Source organism: Cherax quadricarinatus, chromosome 37 (genome assembly GCF_038502225.1).
Source record: "Cherax quadricarinatus isolate ZL_2023a chromosome 37, ASM3850222v1, whole genome shotgun sequence".
In the NCBI taxonomy this organism is placed as follows: Eukaryota; Metazoa; Arthropoda; class Malacostraca; order Decapoda; family Parastacidae; genus Cherax; species Cherax quadricarinatus.
In genome coordinates, this window is record NC_091328.1 from 5524537 (window position 1) to 5550601 (window position 26065).

The 26065-nt window shown below is 38.2% G+C and overlaps 1 protein-coding gene across 2 annotated transcripts in view; it reads left to right on the forward strand.

Moving 5' to 3' along the window:
- Positions 1 to 210: 210 nt before the first annotated feature.
- LOC128705408 (borealin-like) overlaps positions 211 to 26065 on the forward strand; it is a 37318-nt gene continuing 11463 nt past the window's right edge. Inside the window, exons 1-5 of one of the 2 annotated variants that reach the window (XM_070091813.1) lie at positions 211 to 337; positions 5841 to 5983; positions 18020 to 18153; positions 19145 to 19304; positions 21051 to 21154. In XM_070091813.1, the coding sequence (XP_069947914.1) occupies positions 5845 to 5983; positions 18020 to 18153; positions 19145 to 19304; positions 21051 to 21154 (537 nt within the window). In that variant the 5' untranslated portion in view covers positions 211 to 337; positions 5841 to 5844. Of the gene's footprint in view, positions 338 to 892; positions 1052 to 5840; positions 5984 to 18019; positions 18154 to 19144; positions 19305 to 21050; positions 21155 to 26065 lie in introns of those variants that run through there. The other variant, XM_070091812.1, reaches the window with a different exon arrangement.

Here is a 26065-nt window from a genome sequence, read left to right on the forward strand (position 1 = left end):
ACATTACATACATCTTTGTTTACATTATATATATATATATATATATATATATATATATATATATATATATATATATATATATATATATATATATATATATATATATATATATATATATATATATATATATTTATATGCATGCAAACAATCGCAGAAGAGCGATCTTAACTATGCAGGACAAGCCACGGTGGGGGATGGAAATCTTTAGCTCAAGTACTTTCACACTTCTCAGTGCGTCATCAGGAGCTGTGCAACATTGCGAGGGAGCAACCAAAGCAGGGAGAGAGGTCTCAGAGTAGCGTAGGTGTCACCGTCCACAGTTAGACATAGTCTAAAGGTAACCGTGGACTATGCCTAATTCTTACTCTATATTGACACAGGTTATGGAGCAATACATTTTAACATACATTATTGCATACTGATATACAAGTTAGATAAATGAAGTGATTAATTAGACTTTTAACAGTGAGGTAGTACAAAACATATACCAATATTACAATTAGTAAATTTATTAATGGGAATGGTCTTGTCTTGGCATGATACATTGTTTATATTAAAGTTCCTATATTGGAAGAGTATCTTAAGCAAATTTAGGACTGACTTAAGATTTATTAGGCAACAGCTATATTAGGAATTTTGTTTACAGTCATTTGAGTGAGTGTAAGTGTAAATTATGGGGAATTACAGATAACGAGAGTAAGTCTATTTAGTTTTGGATGTGTTCATCATACAAAAAAGAGAATTAGGTGGTTTTCATTTGGGTAGCTGATGATGGGGTGTGTTAGAGAGATAACATGTTTTTCAACAGTAGTTTTGAAGATGGTGGTTCAGTCTGCGGTTCTAGAGTTTTCAGACAGGGAGTTTCAGATTTTAGGCCCTTTTATGTACATCGAATTTTTGTAGAGATTTAGCCGGATACGAGGAATGTCATTGGGTTTATATGTATAATTACTTTATACTCACCGACCCTGGCGAGCTTCACTTGTTTAATTCAAAAAAACCACAGCTGTGCTGAAGTAAAGTGAAAATATCTTGAAGAATTAGTAAATAAGTAAGTTTATTTAGCTTCAGTTACACATAAGTACAATCATGACACATAGTGTAAGTTACCTAAGATAACCAAAAAGTCAGACATTTACTTATTTCCACTGGGGTCATTGTAATACTTTTTTCTTTCAACAAGTTGGCCGTCTCCCACCGAGGCAGGTTGACCCAAAAAGAAAGAAAATCCCCCACAAAAAATACTTTCATCATCATTCAACACTTTCACCTCACTCATACATAATCACTGTTTTTGCAGAGGCACCTAGATACAACAGTTTAGAAGCATATACAACATATCCCTCCAAACTGCCAATATCCCAAACCCCTCCTTTAAAGTGCAGGCATTGTACTTCCCATTTCCAGGACTCAAGTCCGGCTATATGAAAATAACCGGTTTCCCTGAATCCCTTCACTAAATATTACCCTGCTCACACTCCAACAGCTCGTCGGGTCCCAAATACCATTTGTCTCCATTCACTCCTAACACGCTCACGCACGCTTGCTGGAAGTCCAAGCCCCTCGCCCACAAAACCTCCTTTACCCTCTCTCTCCAACCTTTTCGAGGACGACCCCTACCCCGCCTTCCTTCCCCTTCAGATTTATACGCTCTGTTATTCTACTTTAATCCATTCTCTAAATGACCAAACCACCTCAACAACCCCTCTTCTGCCCTCTGACTAATACTTTTATTAACTCCACACCTTCTCCTAATTTCCACAATCCGAATTTTCTGCATAATATTTACACCACACATTGCCCTTAGACAGGACATCTCCACTGCCTCCAACCGCCTCCTCGCTGCTGCATTTACAACCCAAGCTTCACACCCATATAAGAGAGTTGGTACCACTATACTTTCATACATTCCCTTCTTTGCCTCCTTAGATAACATTTTTTGTCTCCTCATACCTAAATGCACTACTCACCTTTTTTCCTTCAGCAATTCTGTGGTTAACCTCATCCTTCATAAACCCATCCGCTGACACGTCAACTCCCAAATATCTGAAAACGTTCACTTCCATACTCCCTGTCTTCAGTGTGATATCCAGTTTTTCTTTATCTCAATCATTTGATACCCCCATCACTTTACTCTTATCTATGTTCACTTTCAACTTTCTACCTTACTCACCCTCCCAAACTTGTCCACTAACCTTTGCAGCTTTTCTTTAGAATCTCCCATAACCATAACCTCTCCAGGTAACCACAGTATCATCAGCAAAAAGTAACTGTTTCAACTCCTATTTTGTATTTGATTCCCCATAATTTAATCCCACCCCTCTCCCGATCACCCTATCACTTACTTCTTTTACAACCCCATTTATAAATATATTAAACAACCATGGTGACATTACACATCCCTGTCTAAGACCTACTTTTACCATATCTTATTATTTAAACCTTAGATGTTAAAACAACTAAGTCACTCAACTGTGCAAAAATCAACTACAGTAAAAGGAGATACAATAATAAGAAAGTAAACTGAGTTATTTACATTTACATTAAAGGGAGAAACAGCTTGCAATAATAAATCTTAGCTATACAAGAAATCACTCTCCTCCCTTTCAAGTTCAAATTTTTTTCTCTTATACAGTACACAGATAATGTAGTTTACATTATAATAGAAATATTGTTAGGCAAGAAGAATACCACTAGTATGCATTGCATTTCAGGCAGACTAATCCTAATGATTAAAAACTACTTAAGAATTAGACAGATTATTAATTAGGATTACTCATGCATTTAACTATAATTAAGAGTAAGATTCTTTATTCCATCAGTGTTTGTACAAAGGTGAATGACATTTCAGTGTACATGCAGAAAGCCCCTTAATATGCCAAGCATTTCGGGCAAAATTAAGATTAATAAGGCAATGACTAATTGAATGCTTTTATATGCAGCCTCTTTAAGTGGTTGTAAAAAAATAAATTTAGGAGTTACAGTGAATACAAGACAATTGAATATCTTGTTAGTATATGCTATATGACTTTTATCAAGTTTAACTGTTTTTACAATTACATACATGTTTGATTATGATCATAGGTAATGAGGATTCTAGTAAATTAACATAATGTGAACACATTCAATGTTTTAATGGTTGTGAGGATTATAGATATTGAGAATAAGATTATATTGTTTTCCATATGTGACCATGAGAATATGGATATATGTAGTTTTCACATATTTAGCCGATGTTGGGATATATTAGGGATAGGTGTTTTTTAACAGTAGTTTTGAAAATGTTGGCTAAGACAGTGGTTCTGGAGATTTCCTGCAGAGTTTTCCAGATTTTGGGCCCTTTTATATACATCGACTTTTTACAAAGATTAAGCCGGACACTGGGTATGTCAGAGATTTTTGTGCCTAGAATTATGTCTATGGGTCCTGTTGCAGCTATCAAGAAATTGCTTCAGGTCGAGATTAACATTAGAATTTGTTCTGTAAATGTAGAATGTACAGTAGTAAGAGTGAATGTTTTGCATAGTAAGTTGATTTAGGTCTTTGAAGAGTTTGGCGGATGTTGTCTAGTAGTGGACTATATGATCATTCATACTGCGGCTTTTTGTTGAGTTATTATTGGCTTAAAGTGATTTGCTGTTGTGTATCCCAATGCACAAATAGCGTAGGTGAGGTAGGGGTAGATCAGTAAATAGTATAATGTAAGTAGTGCTGTTTGTGGTACATAACATATCTTTGAGAGGATGCCAGCTGTTTTGGATAATTTTTTTTTATTGAATGTATAAGAATGGTAACTAAATGAACAATGGTACAGCTTTAAAAATATTCCATATTATTTCAAACTAATAAGAATTATCTGTAAGTCTACACGTATACTTAAGTGTAATAAATCTCTAAGTCTACACGTATTCTGAAAGAAGGATAAACCTCTGAAGTATTCACTTAATTACTAGGCATACTGCTAGCATCATCAAGAAACTTCCTGCACATATCCCAAATGTGGGAGAAGCTATGCAATTTTCTTAATTTTAAAATTTTTTTTAGGTTATACAATATAACTGAACGATTGATATAGTCAATGAGCCATTCAAAAGTTTGGGTGAAAAGTATGGGCAAATATAACACGTGCCCCAGTTACCCAGCAGTAAATAGATACCTGGGGGTGCAGTATGACCCTAGTGGGTTTAGCACTTAGCTATGATTGTAATAATAATAATTGATACCTAGGAGTTGTGGGTTGCATTCTGGGGAAGACTCTTTAAGGACCCCGAAAGGAAAAAATTACTTTTTGTGGTTAATCTAATAAAAATTTTCTTAGTTTTGCATTGAGATTGTAAATTAATATATTTTTTAGGTAGAGTAATGCTGGATGTGACATGTCAGAGCAAAATGCAGTTAAGTGCATGTAATTAGGTATTTGTATGCATGTTATTACATATACATAATTCAAGTTAGTCTAAGCAAGCTTTAAATCTTTGGGTCCGACTTAACTTTTATCTGACAGTACGTACCTTTATAAGAGACCTCAGTGAAAATATGTAAGTCACATTGTTTGACATATTTATTATCACACTGGCTGATTCCCACCAAGGCAGGGTGGCCCGAAAAAGAAAAACTTTCACCATCATTCACTCCACCACTGTCTTGCCAGAAGGGTGCTTTACACTACAGTTTTTAAACTGCAACATTAACACCCCTCCTTCAGAGTGCAGACACTACTTCCCATCTCCAGGACTCAAGTCCGGCCTGCCGGTTTCCCTGAACCCCTTCATAAATGTTACTTTGCTCACACTCCAACAGCATGTCAAGTATTAAAAAACATTTGTCTCCATTCACTCCTATCAAACACGCTCACGCATGCCTGCTGGAAGTCCAAGCCCCTTGCACACAAAACCTCCTTTACCCCCTCCCTCCAACCTTTCCTAGGCCGACCCCTACCCCGCCTTCCTTCCACTACAGACTGATACACTCTTGAAGTTATTCTGTTTCGCTCCATTCTCTCCACATGTCCGAACCACCTCAACAACCCTTCCTCAGCCCTCTGGACAACAGTTTTGGTAATCCCGCACCTCCTCCTAACTTCCAAACTACGAATTCTCTGCATTATATTCACACCACACATTCCTCTCAGACATGACATCTCCACTGCCTCCAACCTTCTCCTCGCTGCAACATTCATCACCCATGCTTTACACCCATATAAGAGCGTTGGTAAAACTATACTCTCATACATTCCCCTCTTTGCCTCCAAGGACAAAGTTCTTTGTCTCCACAGACTCCTAAGTGCACCACTCACCCTTTTCCCCTCATCAATTCTATGATTCACCTCATCTTTCATAGATATATATATAAATATATATATTTATATATATATATTTATATTTATATATATATATATATATGTATATTTATATATGTATATATATTTATTTTTTTTTTTTTTTCAACAAGTCGGCCGTCTCCCACCGAGGCAGGGGGGGGGGGCATGAAGAGGACTATAAAAGTTCCAGTATAGTTAAGCTTTGCGCAGAGTGATGTGTGTGATTATGGGGATTTCAGACGGTATATAAACACACTGTAAGCTTATAATTACTGTAGTATCCTTAGAAAGTAAAATTGTTTATTTTATTTTTTATGTTGATCAAAATTTAGCTTAAGTATTATTTCTGGTAACATTATTGCCTGTCATGCTTACCCAAGTGTACATCAGGTGTTCACTAAATTACAGTATTTTTGTTTCTTACAAATGAAATACTGTAATGATGCTATTATTAAATAGAATTTACATCCTTTAAGAATAAAGCCATAAATTGCAGTATATAATTTCTAATGTGCCACAGAAATATGCCTCGTAAGAAGCTGTCACGTGTTCCCACTCGGGCTAGACCAACAGTTCCAGATGACTCCATAATTGAGCCAGACATGGAACTGGAACAAAAGAAAGCGAAGCTCCAACTCCTCCTAGAAGACTTTGATCATGAAGGTCAGTTTCAAAATTAATGAGTAAATAAGTTAAAATAGGATTTATTATTTCATATTTAATTTTTGCTGTGCATATGCATGTACTCGCCTGTATGTGCTCACATGTACTGAATGTGATTGCAGAGGTCGAGTTTCAGCTCCTTGCCCCGCCAGGGACATCATATATTTTTATTTTAACACAGCAGCCATCTCTCACCAAGGTAGCAACCAAGAAAAAATAAACATTTATTGTTTCACCATTCATTGAAAAGCTGTCTTATCAGAACTGCACAGTTATCAGCAATTCAAATGACCCTCCAAACTGTAACATCCCCACTTCTCCTTCAGGGTGCAGGTAATGTACTTCCTACCTCTAGGATTTAAGTCTAGCTACCTGGTTCCTCTCACTCCTTTCATAACTGTTGCCTTTCTCACAGTGCAACACCATATCAAGTCATAAGTACCACTTGTCTCCATTCAGTCTGATTTAACAGGCTCTTACAAGCCTTCTGGATGTTTAATTACTTAACACTCAAAACATTCTTTACCTTCCCTCCCTCCAACCCTTCCTAGGATGACCCTTCCCTCTTCTTCCCTCCACCCCAGCTTTATACACCCTCTTGGTCATTCTATTCTCCTCCATTCTTTCTAAATGTCCAAACCACTTCAGTAAACTCCAGGCCCTTTGAATTATATCTTTGGTAACCTCACAATACAAAAAGTGTCAGGGGCCCAAGACTGCTCAACTGCCTCCCAGCATACATAAGGGGGATTACCAATAGACCCCTGGCTGTCCTCAAGCAGGCACTGGACAAGCACCTAAAGTCGGTACCTGACCAGCCGGGCTGTGGCTTGTACATTGGATTGAGTCCAGCCAGCAGTAACAGCCTGGTTGATCAGGCTCTGATCCACCATGAGGCCTGGTCTCAGACCGGGCCGTGGGGGCGTTGATCCCCAGAAATCACTCCAGGTAAACTCCAGATAATTGCTAAGCTCTAAATTCTCGATGCTTGAGCCTTCTGCTGCCACTTTTAAAGCCCATGTCTTGCATCTATGTGAAAATGTTAGTACGTACTACTATACCCTGATGCATTTCCCTTATTGGTGTTGGTGGGGTGGCAGACCAGATCCAGAAGCATATGAATGCTGCAATCAGGGCTGAGGGCCTGAAAATTCCTGATTGCTTGATACAAGTTATAAGAGATCACCAAGAGCTATTAACCCTTTGACTGTTGCAAGCCCCTTTATGAAACTGTCATTCTATGTCGAAAAATTTTTGGAAAAAAAAAATGTTATTTTTTCTTACGAAATGATAGAGAATCTTTTCCTGATGGTAATGACACCAAAAGTATGAAATTTGGTCGAAAACTCACGGAATTATGCTCCGCGAAGTTAGCGGTCTCGGCAACATATACACATCGGTGATTTCGCAGACTTTCAGCCCAATTTTTGGCCAATTCCATTGTTCCAGTTGACCAAACTCGTAGCTATTTCTTTAGAACTCCATTTTTTCTATTAATTGAGTACAAGAAACTGCCCATTTACCGATTTGAACTACCCAATAAAGTGGTCAGAAATTGGCAATTTGGCCAATTTCATGAAAATTAAAAAAGATGCCAATTTCAAAATAAGGTCCAGAATAAACAATGTAGGCATTCTTGGCACTAAAATAACATATCCTCTGTTCATTAGTCATGTCTCTAGGCCCCTCTTATATTACTATTGCTTTCTATTTTGATTTTTTATTCATAGAAAAAATAGAAGAGTTACTGTTATGCAGACTACTGCATTATTGTAAAAATGGTATAAATAATATCAGTGCACTAGTGAAAGAATATTAGATTCCCCAGTTGATGTGTATTGGACATGTAGTGTGATTTGCTTACTCTGGAACATTGGTAAAAATCAAGCATTTCTGCTACTTTGAGCTCAATTACAAGGTCGTTTTCATTGGGAAACTAATCAAAATCATCTCTTATTTCTGTAAGATGTTTTCTATTTTATCACATGAGACCATGAAAATGAGAATACAACAGTAAATACTATACGAAAACACACCTCAAAGTCAGCGTTTTATTACAAAAAAACAGTCGTTTTTTTTTCTCATTATGCACTGCGTGCTGCAGGATTTTTTTCATATAGTACACACTGACCACACAGACCCATTCTCTCACATGTGGGCCTACCAGCTTTCTCCTGCCTGATTTGAAGCCGCTAGAATTATTGAGTACGTATATATACGTCCGAAATAGTGGCTCGTAAGACATGTACATGTATATACGACCAAAACAGTCAAAGGGTTAAGGGCTGATCAGACACAATCCATCGGTATCTAAGCTTGTATGATATTAAGGTAACTGGAGAATTAGCAAGTGCCGATCATGATGCTGCTGCAATGTATTGACATGAAGAAGGGGAGGAAGTGCATCTTAGTGTTGAGGGCCTGGTTGTGAAGAGGTTGACAGAATTGTTTACACAGGCTGAGAGATGTTTTGATTTGACCCTAGCCACATAAGAGCCTCGAAGTTCAACTGTCAGCCTGAAGGTGTGCACTCGGAAGTAATGAATGGCTCAGCAGTCCTGCATGGTGCAGTTTTTGAAGTCTTCACTCATACCCAGGTCTGCTTTAACTGGCCCATCCCCCTCTACATTTTCTCCATTGGTGCTGTAATGATAATGATAATTCTTTGCATGTGCCTTCTACAGATGTTAACCTGCTTTCTACATGTGATGAGTCTCACCTTTACAACTCTTCACCATCCTCTACTTTAAACAATACAGAGGCTCATGTTAACTGATAGGACGAAGAGAGGAAACGTAACTATACATGTTATAAGATGACATGAAAGAGTTGATAAAAGATTCCTTAGTACCTGCAGCAGGGATAACGGGAGGCTACAGTTGGAAAATGAACAGAAAGTGGAGCCAGAGGAATAATAGGGAATTTCTGGTTTCAGTGGTTGACCATTGAAGTGATTAAGAGAAGGTAGTAAGTACTTCAACCATTGTAAATTTAAAAAAAAATTGCATGATGCTCCTGTAGCTACAAATAGGTAATTACATCAGCTAGACTTTCATCACCACTCATTCGCATCCACCTGTGTTTGTGTGTCCTTTGCTCTGATGAGTACCTGTGCATATTACATATTGAAAGTGATATACTTAAATGGGCCATGCATCCCTGTTTTACATATTAAACTGGGTTTATTTTGTGTGAGTTTGCTTTATACACCATGGCCCAGGGACACATCTGTTGCATAAAGCAAGAAACACCTGTACTGTTTTTCCACTCAAACTTCATCTCATTATGTGCAAATTATTCTGTAGTTTTGTTGGACTCTCACTGATGTGCAACATTTCCATGTTATAATTATTTTTATGTTTGATTCCTTTATATTAACATTCTATAATGTTTCTTAGGATTATTTTTTTATTTCTTACCTTTAAAAATTGCTTACTCTTTACAATATATTGCATGTATATTTGGTCTTGGTTATACTTAGCAGTGGAATGCCAAGAGGTGTAGGTGAATTGATAAATACCAAAATACATTTTTACATATCAACAGTGAATACATTAAATCCTTTACAGTATAAAGGTAGTAGCCCAGAGGACTATAATGCGTATTATTAACGAGAGTCAAGCTGAAATTAAATGTGTTGCTAAAGAACTAACTTATTACTGCCTTAGCAGTCAAGTGTGAGAAAAAGTAGAGCCTATAAAGTCTTCTGGAATTGGGCCTTGCATTGAGCTGTGGGGAAAGTTATGATAGTTTTAAGCTTATAGGGAAAAAATTTCTGACCTTTGATCCTTGATGTTGGTAAAGGGTTTTTGATCCAAAAAATTACCTACTCTTCCCTTGGACCAAACCTGATTACTCTCATTCAGAGGTACTGTAAGACCTGTTCAGATTTAACACTTCTCCCATGAATATAATAGTTCTAACCCTCTGAGTAAATTTTATTTGTGAATAATAATAATAATATATAATAATATATAACCCCTTTTCCTGTAAAGATTACTAAAAAGAATAAGAAGAAAATTGTCAAAGTGGGAAGTCTGAACGTGCGTGGATGTTGTGCAAATGATAAGAAAGAGATGAATGTGGATGTTATGAATGAGAAGAAGCTGGATGTCCTGGCTTTAAATGAAACAAAGCTGAAGGGGGTGGGAGAGTTTCAATGGAGAGGAATAAATGGGATTAGGTCAGGGGTTTCAAATAGAGTTAGAGCTAAAGAAGGAGTAGAAATAATGTTGAAGGATAAGCTATGGCAGGAAAAGAGGGACTATAAATGTATTAATTCAAGGATTATGTGGAGTAAAATAAAGATTGGATGTGAAAAGTGGGTTATAATAAGCGTGTATGCACCTGGAGAAGAGAGAAGTGTAGAGGAGAGAGAGAGATTTTGGGAAATGTTGAGTGAATGCATGGGGAGTTTTGAATCAAGTGTGAGAGTAATGGTGGTTGGGGATTTCAATGCTAAAGTGGGTAAAAATGTTATAGAGGGAGTAGTAGGTAAATTTGGGGTGCCAGGGGTAAATGTAAATGGGGAGCCTTTAATTGAGCTATGTGTAGAAAGAGATTTGGTAATAAGTAATACATATTTTATGAAAAAGAGGATAAATAAATATACAAGGTATGATGTAGCATGTAATGAAAGTAGTTTATTAGATTATGTATTGGTGGATAAAAGGTTGATGGGTAGGCTCCAGGATGTACATGTTTATAGAGGGGTAACTGATATATCGGATCATTATTTAGTTGTAGCTACAGTTAGAGTAAGAAGTAGATGGGAAAAGAGGAAGGTGGCAACAACAAGTAAGAGGGAGGTGAAAGTGTATAAACTAAGGGAGGAGGAAGTTCGGGTGAGATACAAGCGACTATTGGCAGAAAGGTGGGCTAGTGCAAAGATGAGTAGTGGGGAGTTGAAGAGGGTTGGAATAGTTTTAAAAATGCAGTATTAGAATGTGGGACAGAAGTTTGTGGTTATAGGAGGGTGGGAAGATATACTAAGCAACACAGACCCAAACTTATGCCTAGAACAGATTAACTCGGTGGCACTCGATGTATGCACAAGGCTTATTCCTCTAAGAAAAAGGAGGAGTAGATGTAAAATAGAAAGAGACAGGCGCTCCCTTTACAGGCGACGGAAAAGAATAACAGAGCGGCTAAAAGAGGTCAATATATCTGAAATGCGCAGGGAGACACTGGTCAGAGAAATAGCAAGCATCGAACTTAAGCTAAAAGAATCCTTTAGGAGTCAGGAATCGCGGGAAGAACTAAAAGCTATAAATGAAATCGAAAGAAACCCAAAGTATTTCTTCTCCTATGCCAAATCAAAATCGAGAACAACGCCCAGTATTGGGCCCCTACTTAAACAAGATGGGTCCTACACAGATGACAGCAAGGAAATGAGTGAGCTACTCAAGTCCCAATATGACTCAGTTTTTAGCAAGCCGCTAACCAGACTGAGAGTCGAAGATCAAAATGAATTTTTTATGAGAGAGCCACAAAATTTGATTAACACAAGCCTATCCGATGTTATCCTGACGCCAAATGACTTCGAACAGGCGATAAATGACATGCCCATGCACTCTGCCCCAGGGCCAGACTCATGGAACTCTGTGTTCATCAAGAACTGCAAGAAGCCCCTATCACGAGCCTTTTCCATCCTATGGAGAGGGAGCATGGACACGGGGGTCGTCCCTCAGTTACTAAAAACAACAGACATAGCCCCACTCCACAAAGGGGGCAGTAAAGCAACAGCAAAGAACTACAGACCAATAGCACTAACATCCCATATCATAAAAATCTTTGAAAGGGTCCTAATAAGCAAGATCACCACCCATCTAGAAACCCATCAGTTACACAACCCAGGGCAACATGGGTTTAGAACAGGTCGCTCCTGTCTGTCTCAACTACTGGATCACTACGACAAGGTCCTAAATGCACTAGAAGACAAAAAGAATGCAGATGTAATATATACAGACTTTGCAAAAGCCTTCGACAAGTGTGACCATGGCGTAATAGCGCACAAAATGCGCGCTAAAGGAATAACAGGAAAAGTCGGTCGATGGATCTATAATTTCCTCACTAACAGAACACAGAGAGTAGTCGTCAACAGAGTAAAGTCCGAGGCAGCTACGGTGAAAAGCTCTGTTCCACAAGGCACAGTACTAGCTCCCATCTTGTTCCTCATCCTCATATCCGACATAGACAAGGATGTCAGCCACAGCACCGTGTCTTCCTTTGCAGATGACACCCGAATCTGCATGACAGTGTCTTCCATTGCAGACACTGCAAGGCTCCAGGCGGACATCAACCAAATCTTTCAGTGGGCTGCAGAAAACAATATGAAGTTCAACGATGAGAAATTTCAATTACTCAGATATGGTAAACATGAGGAAATTAAATCTTCATCAGAGTACAAAACAAATTCTGGCCACAAAATAGAGCGAAACACCAACGTCAAAGACCTGGGAGTGATTATGTCGGAGGATCTCACCTTCAAGGACCATAACATTGTATCAATCGCATCTGCTAGAAAAATGACAGGATGGATAATGAGAACCTTCAAAACTAGGGAGGCCAAGCCCATGATGACACTCTTCAGGTCACTTGTTCTATCTAGGCTGGAATATTGCTGCACTCTAACAGCACCTTTCAAGGCAGGTGAAATTGCCGACCTAGAAAATGTACAGAGAACTTTCACGGCGCGCATAACGGAGATAAAACACCTCAATTACTGGGAGCGCTTGAGGTTTCTAAACCTGTATTCCCTGGAACGCAGGAGGGAGAGATACATGATTATATACACCTGGAAAATCCTAGAGGGACTAGTACCGAACTTGCACACGAAAATCACTCACTACGAAAGCAAAAGACTTGGCAGACGATGCACCATCCCCCCAATGAAAAGCAGGGGTGTCACTAGCACGTTAAGAGACCATACAATAAGTGTCAGGGGCCCGAGACTGTTCAACTGCCTCCCAGCACACATAAGGGGGATTACCAACAGACCCCTGGCAGTCTTCAAGCTGGCACTGGACAAGCACCTAAAGTCAGTTCCTGATCAGCCGGGCTGTGGCTCGTACGTTGGTTTGCGTGCAGCCAGCAGCAACAGCCTGGTTGATCAGGCGCTGATCCACCAGGAGGCCTGGTCACAGACCGGGCCGCGGGGGCATTGACCCCCGAAACTCTCTCCAGGTAAACTCCAGGTGGGGGCAGGAGGAAAGAGGAGTGATTGGTGGAATGATGAAGTAAAGGGTGTGATAAAAGAGAAAAAGGTAGCTTATGAGAGGTTTTTACAAAGCAGAAGTGTTATAAGAAGAGCAGAGTATATGGAGAGTAAAAGAAAGGCAAAGAGAGTGGTGAGAGAGTGCAAAAGGAGAGCAGATGATAGAGTGGGAGAGGCACTGTCAAGAAATTTTAATGAAAATAAGAAAAAAATTTAGAGTGAGTTAAACAAGTTAAGAAAGCCTAGGGAAAGTATGGATTTGTCAGTTAAAAACAGAGTAGGGGAGTTAGTAGATGGGGAGATGGAGGTATTAGGTAGATGGCGAGAATATTTTGAGGAACTTTTAAATAAGAACATAAGAAAGGAGGAACACTGCAGCAGGCCTGTTGGCCCATACTAGGCAGGTCCTTTACAATTCATCCCACTAACAAAACATTTGCCCAACCCAATTTTCAGTGCTACCCAAGAAATAAGCCCTGATGTGCAAGTCCCACTCAAATCCAACCCCTCCCACTCATGTTCTTATCCAACCTAAATTTAAAACTTCCCAAAGTCCTAGCCTCAATAACCCAACTAGGTAGACTGTTCCACTCAACTACCCTATTTCCAAACCAATACTTTCCTATGTCCTTTCTAAATCTAAACTTGTCTAATTTAAATCCATTACTGCGGGTTCTCTCTTGGAGAGATATCCTCAAGACCTTATTAATATCCCCTTTATTAATGCCTATCTTCCACTTATACACTTTGATCAGGTCTCCCCTCATTCTTCGTCTAACAAGTGAATGTAACTTAAGAGTCCTCAATCTCTCTCCATAAGGAAGATTTCTAATGCTATGTATTAATTTAGTCATCCTACGCTGAATGTTTTCTAATGAATTTATGTACATTCTGTAATATGGAGACCAGAACTGAGCTGCATAATCTAGGTGAGGCCTTACTAATGATGTATAAAGCTGCAGTATGACCTCTGGACTTCTCTTGCTTACCCTTCTTGATATAAATCCCAGTAATCTATTTGCCTTATTATGTACGCTTAGGCATTGCTGTCTTGGTTTAAGGTTGCTGCTTACCATAACCCCCAAGTCCTTTTCGTAATCTGTATGGCTAAGTTCTACATTATTTAACTTATAAGTTCTATGGTTATGGACACTCCCGAGCTTCAGAACCTTGCATTTATCTACATTGAACTGCATCTGCCACTTTTCTGACCAAGAATAGAGTTTGTCTAAATCTTTCTGAAGTTCCCTAACATCTACGTTTGAATCAATTATCCTACCTATCTTTGTGTCATCGGCGAATTTGCTCATATCACTAGTAATTCCTTCATCAAGATCATTGATATATATTATAAACAACAACGGGCCCAAGACTAATCCCTGTGGAACGCCACTTGTTACTGATTCCCACTCGGATTTAACCCCATTTATGGACACACTCTGCTTCCTGTCTGTGAGCCATGATTCGATCCACGAGAGCACCCTTCCCCCAATGCCATGAGCTGCCAATTTCTTTAACAGTCTTTGGTGCAGAACTCTATCAAAAGCCTTACTAAAATCTAATTAAATAATATCAAATTCTTTATCGTGGTCAACAGCCTCAAAAGCTTTGCTGAAGAAAGTTAATAAATTAGTTAGACAAGACTGGCCTCTTGTGAATCCATGCTGAGTATCATTAATCAAGCTATGCTTATCGAGATGGCTTCTTATAATCTCAGCTATAAGTGACTCTAGTAATTTGCCTACAATTGAGGTCAGGCTTATTGGGTGGTAATTTGACGGTAACGACTTGTCCCCTGTTTTAAAAATAGGAATTATGTTAGCCATCTTCCACACTACACCTGTTTGAAGAGATAAATTAAAAATATTAGTTAATGGTTCACAGAAGGAAAAAGAGGCAGTAATTTCATGCACTGGTCAGGGAGGTATACCATCTTTTAGGAGTGAAGAAGAGCAGAATGTAAGTGTGGGGGAGGTACGTGAGGTATTACGTAGAATGAAAGGGGGTAAAGCAGCTGGAACTGATGGGATCATGACAGAAATGTTAAAAGCAGGGGGGGATATAGTGTTGGAGTGGTTGGTACTTTTGTTTAATAAATGTATGAATGAGGGGAAGGTACCTAGGGATTGGCAGAGAGTATGTATAGTCCCTTTATATAAAGGGAAAGGGGACAAAAGAGACTGTAAAAATTATAGAGGAATAAGTTTACTGAGTATACCAGGAAAAGTGTACGGTAGGGTTATAATTGAAAGACTTAGAGGTAAGACAGAATGTAGGATTGCGGATGAGCAAGGAGGTTTCAGAGTGGGTAGGGGATGTGTAGATCAAGTGTTTACATTGAAGCATATATGTGAACAGTATTTAGATAAAGGTAGGGAAGTTTTTATTGCATTTATGGATTTAGAAAAGGCATATGATAGAGTGGATAGAGGAGCAATGTGGCAGATGTTGCAAGTATATGGAATAGGTGGTAAGTTATTAAATGCTGTAAAGAGTTTTTATGAGGAGAGTGAGGCTCAGGTTAGGGTGTGTAGAAGAGAGGGAGACTACTTCCTGGTAAAAGTAGGTCTTAGACAGGGATGTGTAATGTCACCATGGTTGTTTAATATATTTATAGATGGGGTTGTAAAGGAAATGCTAGGGTGTTTGGGAGAGGGGTGGGATTAAATTTTGAGGAATCAAATTCAAAATGGGAATTGACACAGTTACTTTTTGCTGATGATACTGTGCTTATGGGAGATTCTAAAGAAAAATTGCAAAGGTTAGTGGATGAGTTTGGGAATGTGTGTAAAGGTAGAAAGTTGAAAGTGAACATAGAAAAGAGTAAGGTGATGAGGGTATCAAATGATTTAGATAAAGAAAAATTGGATATCAAATTGGGGAGGAGTATGGAAGAAGTGAATGTTTTCAGATACTTGGGAGTTGATGTGTCGGCGGATGGATTTATGAAGGATGAGGTTAATCATAGAATTGATGAGGGAAAAAAGGTGAGTGGTGTGTTGAGGTATATGTGGAGTCAAAAAACGTTATCTATGAAGGCAAAGAAGGAAATGTATGAAAGTATAGTAGTACCAACACTCTTATATGGGTGTGAAGCTTGGGTGGTAAATGCAGCAGCGAGGAGACGGTTGGAGGCAGTGGAGATGTCCTGTTTAAGGGCAATGTGTGGTGTAAATATTATGCAGAAAATTTGGAGTGTGGAAATTAGGAAAAGGTGTTGAGTTAATAAAAGTATTAGTCAGAGGGCAGAAGAGGGGTTGTTGAGGTGGTTTGGTCATTTAGAGAGAATGGATCAAAGTAGAATGACATGGAAATCATATAAATCTATAGGGGAAGGAAGGCGGGGTAGGGGTCGTCCTCGAAAGGGTTGGAGAGAGGGGGTAAAGGAGGTTTTGTGGGCAAGGGGCTTGGACTTCCAGCAAGCATGCATGAGCGTGTTAGATAGGAGTGAATGGAGATGAATGGTACTTGGGACCTGACGATCTGTTGGAGTGTGAGCAGGGTAATATTTGGTGAAGGGATTCAGGGAAACCGGTTATTTTCATATAGTCGGACTTGAGTCCTGGAAATGGGAAGTACAATGCCTGCACTTTAAAGGAGGGGTTTGGGATATTGGCAGTTTGGAGGGATATGTTGTGTATCTTTATATGTGTATGCTTCTAAACTGTTGTATTCTGAGCACCTCTGCAAAAACAGTGATAATGTGTGAGTGTGGTGAAAGTGTTGAATGATGATGAAAGTATTTTCTTTTTGGGGATTTTCTTTCTTTTTTGGGTCACCCTGCCTCGTTGGGAGACGGCCGACTTGTTGAAAAAAAAAAAAAATCTTTATTTCTACTAGGTAGTAGGTTGGTAGACAGCAACCACCCAGGGAGGTACTACTGTCCTGCCAAGTGAGTGTAAAATGAAAGCCTGTAATTGTTTTACATGATGGTAGGATTACTGGTGTCCTTTTTTCTGTCTCATAAACATGCAAGATTTCAGGTACGTCTTGCTACTTCTACTTACACTTAGGTCACACTACACATACGTGTATAAGCATATATATACATACCCCTCTGGGTTTTCTGCTATTTTCTTTCTAGTTCTTGTTCTTGTTTATTTCCTCTTATCTCCATGGGGAAGTGGAACAGAATTCTTCCTCCGTAAGCCATGCGTGTCATAAGAGGCGGCTAAAATGCCAGGAGCAAGGGGCTAGTAACCCGTTCTCCTGTATATATTACTAAATATAAAAGGAGAAACTTTCATTTTTCTTTTTGGGCCACCCTGCCTCGGTGGGATACAGCTGGTGTATTGAAAGAAAGAAAGATCTTTATTTCTACAAGTACATATACAAGGTATACAGGCCTAGCTGACATCAATGACATACTATTATACAGAAAGCCGCTTGTTATGTAGAGTGTTTCGGGCAAATTAGGTCAGTTTTGTCCCAGGATGCAACCCACACCTGTCGACTAACTCCCAGGTTCCCATTTTACTGATGGGAAACATAGACAGTCGGTGTAAAGAAACACGCCCAATATTTCTACCCTCTCCGGGAATCGAACCTGGACCCTTGCTATGTGATGCGAGAGCTTTAACCACCAGACCATGGGGCACAGTGTGTTATACACTTTAGCCTATGGTTCAAGGCTTATTGTTGCTTTTCCTGCAAATTTTAAGGTAATTTTCACAAGAGACCAGTCACTTTCTTGTGACCTTAAGTTTATCTGTGTACTGTACTGTATGGTTCATTTATGCTTGAAACACTGTAATGCTATTAATTGTAATAACTCATTAAAATGATCTCTAAATTCTGGTTGTAAAACATTTAAATTGCAGTTCAAAAACGTGTTGAACTTATGGAAATGGAGACTTCATCTGTTGTAGAATCCATTTGCCGTTTGTACAAGACTGGTCTTGTACGGTATTCAGAAAAGACGAAAAACATGTTGTGGAAAGATTACATTAAAGAGGTTAGTAAGCATTATTTGTATGTTGTATTAATGTTACGTCTTGGTATCTATCAAGCAATTGTCCTAGGGATCACTGCCCTTACATTCCAGTCTTTCTTTAGTCCTCTGGGTTGATGGCATGACCCACCTAGGTTGTGATGCTGTCTTCCAGAGGCAGTACCCTGAATAATTGGGGGAACTCTCTCTTAAGGGGTTGTCTTTCTGTAAATTTTGTGAAAACTTTAAAATTGAAAATAGACTTCATTTACATAATATACAGTATTATTATTCTCAGTTACAAGGAAGCTTATTTGACTGTCTAACCTCAGTCTTTCATGGAAGTGGTTATCTACTGCTACTGCTACTATAACCATACAACAATAAGAGGCTCTTCTATCATTCTGGCTCTTGTGTATGATGAAGCTGTCAGTGACTTATTTTATTGTTTCATGTGCTCATTCTGTTCAAGAATGAGGCGAGTTTTCATAAGCACAGTACTGTTATGAATACCTGTGATCACCTTACCACAGCTTTGACCATGGGCTGCCACACGTTTTCTAATCTACTTCTCCTTAAAGTACAGTAATAAACAGTTGGCTTGTTAACCTCAAAATACTCTGCTATTAAGGCATAAGTTTCTTTATTGTTTTATGTTAAAACCTTGTGCATTTCATTATCATACTGATTTTCTTATTATCATCTTTTTCTGTTATTAACTGCAATTGTCTTCTTGATCCCATTTTTTTTTTTGTTTTGCTGGGCCACATTCTTAGTATTTTTTTTTTCTTTCATGAATATACCTTATTATGGACTGTGGAAATTGGATATGTGTACTGTATAAATTTGTACATGGTATTTAAAAATCTTTTCCCTTACAACATCCAAATCATTCAATTTGAATGGCTTGAAATTTCATGCCTGTATTAAAAGACATGATTCTTGACCGTATAAAAACATCCTTCCTAGCTATTAAATATCTTACAAGCTCAATCTGTTAGCTTTTTTTCCGTAGAATAATGGAGAAAATAGTTCATCAGTAAGGAACAGTATTGCTGATGTGATCAGCTCTGCTGATAATGTACTTCAGTCTGCTGCTAAGAAGCGAGGCCGCAAACCGAAAGTGCTGGGTTGTACTGGGGATGCCTTTCTTACTCCTGCAGCTGGAACTAGAAGTAAGTGTTTTTGTTACTGAGAGATATTTGCAGCAAACATTAACAGTTATGTTAATTCAAGGACATACTGAAATCAAAGATTTTCTTATCTGGTTTGGCACTTGTTTTGCCACTGCATTCCTGAAACCTTATTTTTCCTAGGACCTCCCATCTGAGTAAGTATTCCTAAAAATAGTGGAAGCCGCCAGAAAGACCTGTGTAACCACACTTCTACACTGGTCTGTTACCCTTGTGCTGATATAGGTGTTACCTCTGTGTATTTCTCCACTGTCTTCTTGCATCTTACTGATTGCCTACTGAATGCTAGTCTCTTACTTTATTTATATAATGGACTAATAGAGTATAAACTTCACCTTGTACAGTTTAGATCCTATGGTAATTATCATTCTTGATCTCTATTCTAAAACTTGCACCATATCCGTTACTGTTCACACACTTATCCTCATAAATATAACCAAAATACATCTTGTGCAGTGTTCACAGAATGGTATATCCCTTGTAATACCTGTACTGTTTATTACCTTCCTAAAGTTACTATTGTTACTATTACTACATGTCCACTTTTCTGGCATCCAGGGCCTTCTTATTCTTCACAGGTGCACACAGATTTTGTATGCACTTGTAGAGAATAACCATCATTACCATCATTTAATGAAAGCTGTTCCATTCATTCATGGAAATTTCATAATTGTATTACTGTAATTATGGCAATTTGTTCCTCTTATTTTGATGTTTTCTGGAAATTCTTCTATCTCTCTTTCTTTTCTTATCTCTTTCCACTACAAGGTTTTGTGAGTTTTCATTACCATTTTTTTAATTTTCTAGCACCGTTTTTACACTTATTAAAGTATATATTATTGTTTGTAATAAACTATTCAATCATTTCACTGTCTTTACGTAGATCTGTAGTATTGATGCCAGTGCCCTCAAATATGCTTTGAACATTATATTTTGTCCTAGACATAAGAGAATGGGTCTGTGGTGAGTGTGCATGGTACAAAAAAAAAATCTTGCCCCCATTACATGATGGGAGAAAAGCAAGCCTTTGACCTTGTCTTTGGTTTAAAATAGCGACTTCGAGGTGTTTTCTAGGATGATTTTATTGGCTGTTTCTTGTGATTAACTGACAGTCAAAGAATACTACTGAAATAGAGATGATTTTGGTTGGGTTGAGGACCAGAAGCACAGTAGCTTGAAATTGGGCTGAAAGTAGTGGAAATGCTTGATTTTTGACAATTTTCCTAAGAATGGGGAAGTCCTTCCCCTTTTTGGCCAACTTGCAGGTCTTCAATTATTGGGAGCCCTACTAGGTCTGCTTCAATTATTGGGATGCCCTCAACCATGACCAATCATTCTTGGTTATATTTTATTATTGGAGAAATAGGATAAACCTTTGTTTGTGATGAATTCAAAATGGAGGGCAAATGTAATATAGGAGAAGCCTTGAGACATATATTTAGTGGCTGGAATGCCTAGAGTGTTTATTTTGGACTTTGCTTTTAAACTGGATTCTTTAAATTTGTGTAAAATTGGCCACTCTACCTAATTTTGTGCACTTTATAGGGTTCTGATAGTTGAATGGAGGGTTTCATGTGCTCACTCAGTAGAACAGAAGGCATACTGGCAAAATAGCTAAGAATTTGGTCAAATTGTGCCTTAAAATAGGACTCAAATTCAAAATAATGAACTGTTTTATTTCAAAATTAAAAATACCAGATGCTACAGTGTATATTAACCTCTTTGAAGGTGTAAGAATGAATCGACAGAAAGCTGTTCTGGGTGTAAGCCAATCTGACAACTTGCTAGTGCCACCACCCACCACTTCCAGGGTTCTTCGCACGAAGAAATTGGTGAGTTTATTTACAATAGTTGAAACATACTTGTATACATTATTCATTTGTTTTTCCAGTTAGATTTTTTGTTGTAAAACCTGTGTTCATTTCATCCTTACTCCTGAATGAAGGTCTCCTGCACAGGATAAATTATGAAAGATTTGACTGCATCATTTCTCTCAGACCATCACATTGATTTCACCCTTTCTCAGTATCTTATGAACCAGTGGGTTGGCTTCTCGTGTGCTATGGAGAAACCATTGGAACCATCTTGGGTCCATCATGGGTGGTGCCCATCCTGCAAAGTGAAACAGTGGAGAAAATGGGTTTGGATTATGATTTATATTTTGAGGATTTTTTTTTATATTACTGTTTGGTGAATGTGGGGTTTGCATTACTGTGTATTCCAAATGGTTTATCTGAAATGCTGCCTTAGATCATCTTTTCCTTTCTTATAATCTACTATATCTTTCTTGCAACACACCGGCCGTATCCCACTGAGGCGGGGTGGCCCAAAAGGAAAGACGAAAGTTTCTCCTTTTACATTTAGTAATATATACAGGAGAAGGGGTTACTAGCCCCTTGCTCCTGGCATTTTAGTCGCCTCTTACAACACTCATGCATGGCTTACGGAGGAAGAATTCTGTTCCACTTCCTCATGGAGGTAAGAGGAAATAAACAAGAACAAGAACTAGAAAGAAAATAGAAGAAAACCCAGAGGGGTGTGTCTGTATATGATTGTACACGTATGTGTAGTGTGACCTAAGTGTAAGTAGAAGTAGCAAGATGTACCTGAAATCTTGCATGTGTATGAGACAGAATAAAAAGACACCAGCAATCCTACCATCATGTAAAACAATTACAGGCTTTCATTTTACACTCACTTGGCAGGACAGTAGTACCTCCCTGAGTGGTTGCTGTCTACCAGCCTACTACCTACAATCTACTATATTCTTCTTTCAACAAACTGGCCATATCCCACCAAGGCAGGGTGACCCAAAAAGAAAAATGAAAGTTTCTTTTTTTAAATTTAGTAATTTATACAGGAGAAGGGGTTACTAGCCCCTTGCTCCTGGCATTTTAGTCGCCTCTTACAACACTCATGCATGACTTACGGAGGAAGAATTCTGTTCCACTTCCCCATCGAGATAAGAGGAAATAGACAAGAACTAGAAAGAAAATAGAAGAACACCCAGAAGGGTGTGTATATATATGCTTGTACATTTATGTGTAGTGTGACCTAAGTGTAAGTAGAAGTAGCAAGACGTACCTGAAATCTTGCATGTTTATGAGACAGACAAGAGACACCAGCAATCCTACCATCATGTAAAACAGTTACAGGCTTTCATTTTACACTCACTTGGCGGGACAGTAGTACCTCCCTGGGTGGTTGCTGTCTACCAACCTACTACCTAGAATCTACTATATATGTATAGTAATTTGGGTGTTTGTGTTCATTCACTGTGTAATACTAAGGAACATGTGTTACTTCCATTGGAACATCCTTACTCTTTCCAAGTGAGATTAGATGGTTTGTTGAATTTTTTTTTCCCTTATTTCATAGTGAATACAGTGGTAATTATGGTTAGTATTGACACTAAGTTGCCTTCTCATTCTTGTTCCTTTTAATGTGCTGATTCATAAAGAAACTAGTTATTACACTGAAAAATTTGCATGAATGTATATTTACCGTTTCAACCTCATAGGCTATCCTGCCTATTTCCTTTTTCTATACTGTAGTTTGAATCCTTTTCTCAAAGAATCCTTAGATGCTGCTGTGTGGTGAGCCATTGTTTGAGGGTGGAAAACCTACCTTCACAGCTTCTGTGATCTTCAAATTTTTACAGGGAAAGGGCTCAGTGAAATGACCAATTGCTCCACTGAGTTGGTCAAGAGAAATGCTTGTATTTCTCCTGACAAACAAAATATCAGCTACTCTTATAGTGACTTCAGTAGTTTTTACAATTGCTTTTCATTACCGTATCGTGCAGTTCTTCACTGGTCTTGTTCATTTGTTCTTTCCCGTTTTTTTTTTTTTTCAACAAGTCGGCCGTCTCTCACCGAGGCAGGGTGACCCCAAAAAAGAAAGAAAATCCCCAAAAAGAAAATACTTTCTTCATCATTCAACACTTTCACCACACTCACACATGATCATTGTTTTTGCAGAGGTTCTCAGAATACAACAGTTTAGAAGCATATACGTATAAAGATACACAACATATCCCTCCAAACTGCCAATATCCCAAACCCCTCCTTTAAAGTGCAGGCATTGTACTTCCCATTTCCAGGACTCAAGTCCAACTATGTGAAAATAACCGGTTTCTCTGAACCGCCTCACTAAATATTACCCTGCTCACACTCCAACAGATCGTCAGGTCCCATATGTTGATAAATGAAGTATTGTATGCATATACAATTCTAAATTTATCTTTTTTCCTCTCAAAAATTGAGACTAAAATTTCAATACAGTTGGACCCTCATATCTGTGGGGGATAAATTCCAAGGACATGCCATGGATAGTAGCAAACCCTATAGTATTCAAGTCCTATACATACCTTTTATGAAGTTGATAAATTATATACAATAAGTGGAGAATTATCATGCTTTCACTTATGGGAAGCCCTTCACAGCTTCTCTTTGGCTTTGAAGAACTGCCAACTTCTCTACTTCTGCACTCTGGGGCCATTATTATGCAAAATTAAGAGGTATTTTTGGGCCACAGTAAACCGTGGATAACTGAAACCGCAGATACCGAACCAGTGGACACGAGGGTTCTATTGTATTTGTGTTTTGGATTTTAATTTCTGTTGCTTGTAGTATTTTATGTACCAATTTTTGCTAAGTTTTCTGAATCCTTTCCTACTCTTATCTACAAAACTGAAGTTATCCTAAAAATCTAACTTGTGTAGAATATACACAGGTAACCCGCACTTAAGGGACTGAAACTTATGACGACGTTTCAGTCTGACTTGGACTATTACCTAGTTACACAGACTAGTTTATGGTCCAGGTCAGACCGAAACAGCATCATAAGTTTCAGTCTTCTAAATGCGCTTTATCTGTGTATTGTTCCAATCACGGTATTCTGCCTCTATTTTTTACGTAGAATATTTTTTCAGTTCCTTTATTTTTCTAATTTGTTGTGGATGGGTTTTCTGTTTATGGTCCTCTGTTTCTTTGTGTAATGTACATTTGCAAGGTTCAGTTCTTATATTATTTAGCCTTTTGGCAGTCTTCTCATTTTTATTATTACCCTTTACTTTTATAGTGGATATTTTCTAATTGATATATCACTGTAGCTTTCCAATTATCTTCGTGTCTGTAGCATTTTATCACTTATTTCTTATGCATGGTCTAAATGAAACTTAACCATAATATCTTTCTCACTTTACACATGTGGTTTCCAATTCAGTTGTATCTTGTGTTCTTTATTATGGAAATCATTTGGCTGTTTGTGATCTCATTAATTTCCCTTTCCTCTGTCTATTCTTGATGTGATTTCCTCTTCTGTAAATACAATTTTTTTCTTGTCCTTTGCATCTGTGCATTAGGTGAGAGAGTTCTTTTCTTTATATGTCTTATCTCTTTTATTCCTCAGTTGTCCATTTCGTTTAGCTGCATTTACATAGCTCTCATCTATGATAGTATGAGTGTCTTCCTTCTCTGAGTTAACATTTTCTGGTATATCTTAGTCTTTATTACTTTGCTTTGTTTCACATACTGTATTTCCCTACCTATAGCCTCTCATTTGAACTGTATGCATTTATCCATGTTTCTAATTCATTCTTCTCTATTTGTTTGTGCGTTCATTTTTAAGTATAAGGTTTGCCTACTGTACTCAATCCTTACTCATATTACTGGTTCATAAGTTTTTTTAATTGCCCTTCAACTGTTTTTCTTGCCTTATGTCTCCATTTTTCTCAAATTATCTTTCCAGATCTAGGTTATCTTCAGTACTCAGGAAGTCATTTTCAAGTTGTTTGTGTCAGTTTACTCATCATATTTGTCTACTGCAAACATGTAGAGCAACTGTCTTCAAACTTTTCATTACGGGTGCCACATCACATATTTTACACATTTTTTTGAGGGCCAGATATATTTTTTTGAGGGTGAGATATAAGCGACTATTGGCAGAAAGGTGGGCTAGTGCAAAGATGAGTAGTGGGGGGGTTGAAGAGGGTTGGAATAGTTTTAAAAATGCAGTATTAGAATGTGGAGCAGAAGTTTGTGGTTATAGGAGGGTGGGGGCAGGAGGAAAGAGGAGTGATTGGTGGAATGATGAAGTAAAGGGTGTGATAAAAGAGAAAAAGGTAGCTTATGAGAGGTTTTTACAAAGCAGAAGTGTTATAAGAAGAGCAGAGTATATGGAGAGTAAAAGAAAGGTAAAGAGAGTGGTGAGAGAGTGCAAAAGGAGAGCAGATGATAGAGTGGGAGAGGCACTGTCAAGAAATTTTAATGAAAATAAGAAAAAATTTTGGAGTGAGTTAAACAAGTTAAGAAAGCCTAGGGAAAGTATGGATTTGTCAGTTAAAAACAGAGTAGGGGAGTTAGTAGATGGGGAGATGGAGGTATTAGGTAGATGGCGAGAATATTTTGAGGAACTTTTAAATGTTAAGGAAGAAAGAGAGGCAGTAATTTCATGCACTGGTCAGGGAGGTATACCATCTTTTAGGAGTGAAGAAGAGCAGAATGTAAGTGTGGGGGAGGTACGTGAGGCATTACGTAGAATGAAAGGGGGTAAAGCAGCTGGAACTGATGGGATCATGACAGAAATGTTAAAAGCAGGGGGGATATAGTGTTGGAGTGGTTGGTACTTTTGTTTAATAAATGTATGAAAGAGGGGAAGGTACCTAGGGATTGGCGGAGAGCATGTATAGTCCCTTTATATAAAGGGAAAGGGGATAAAAGAGACTGTAAAAATTATAGAGG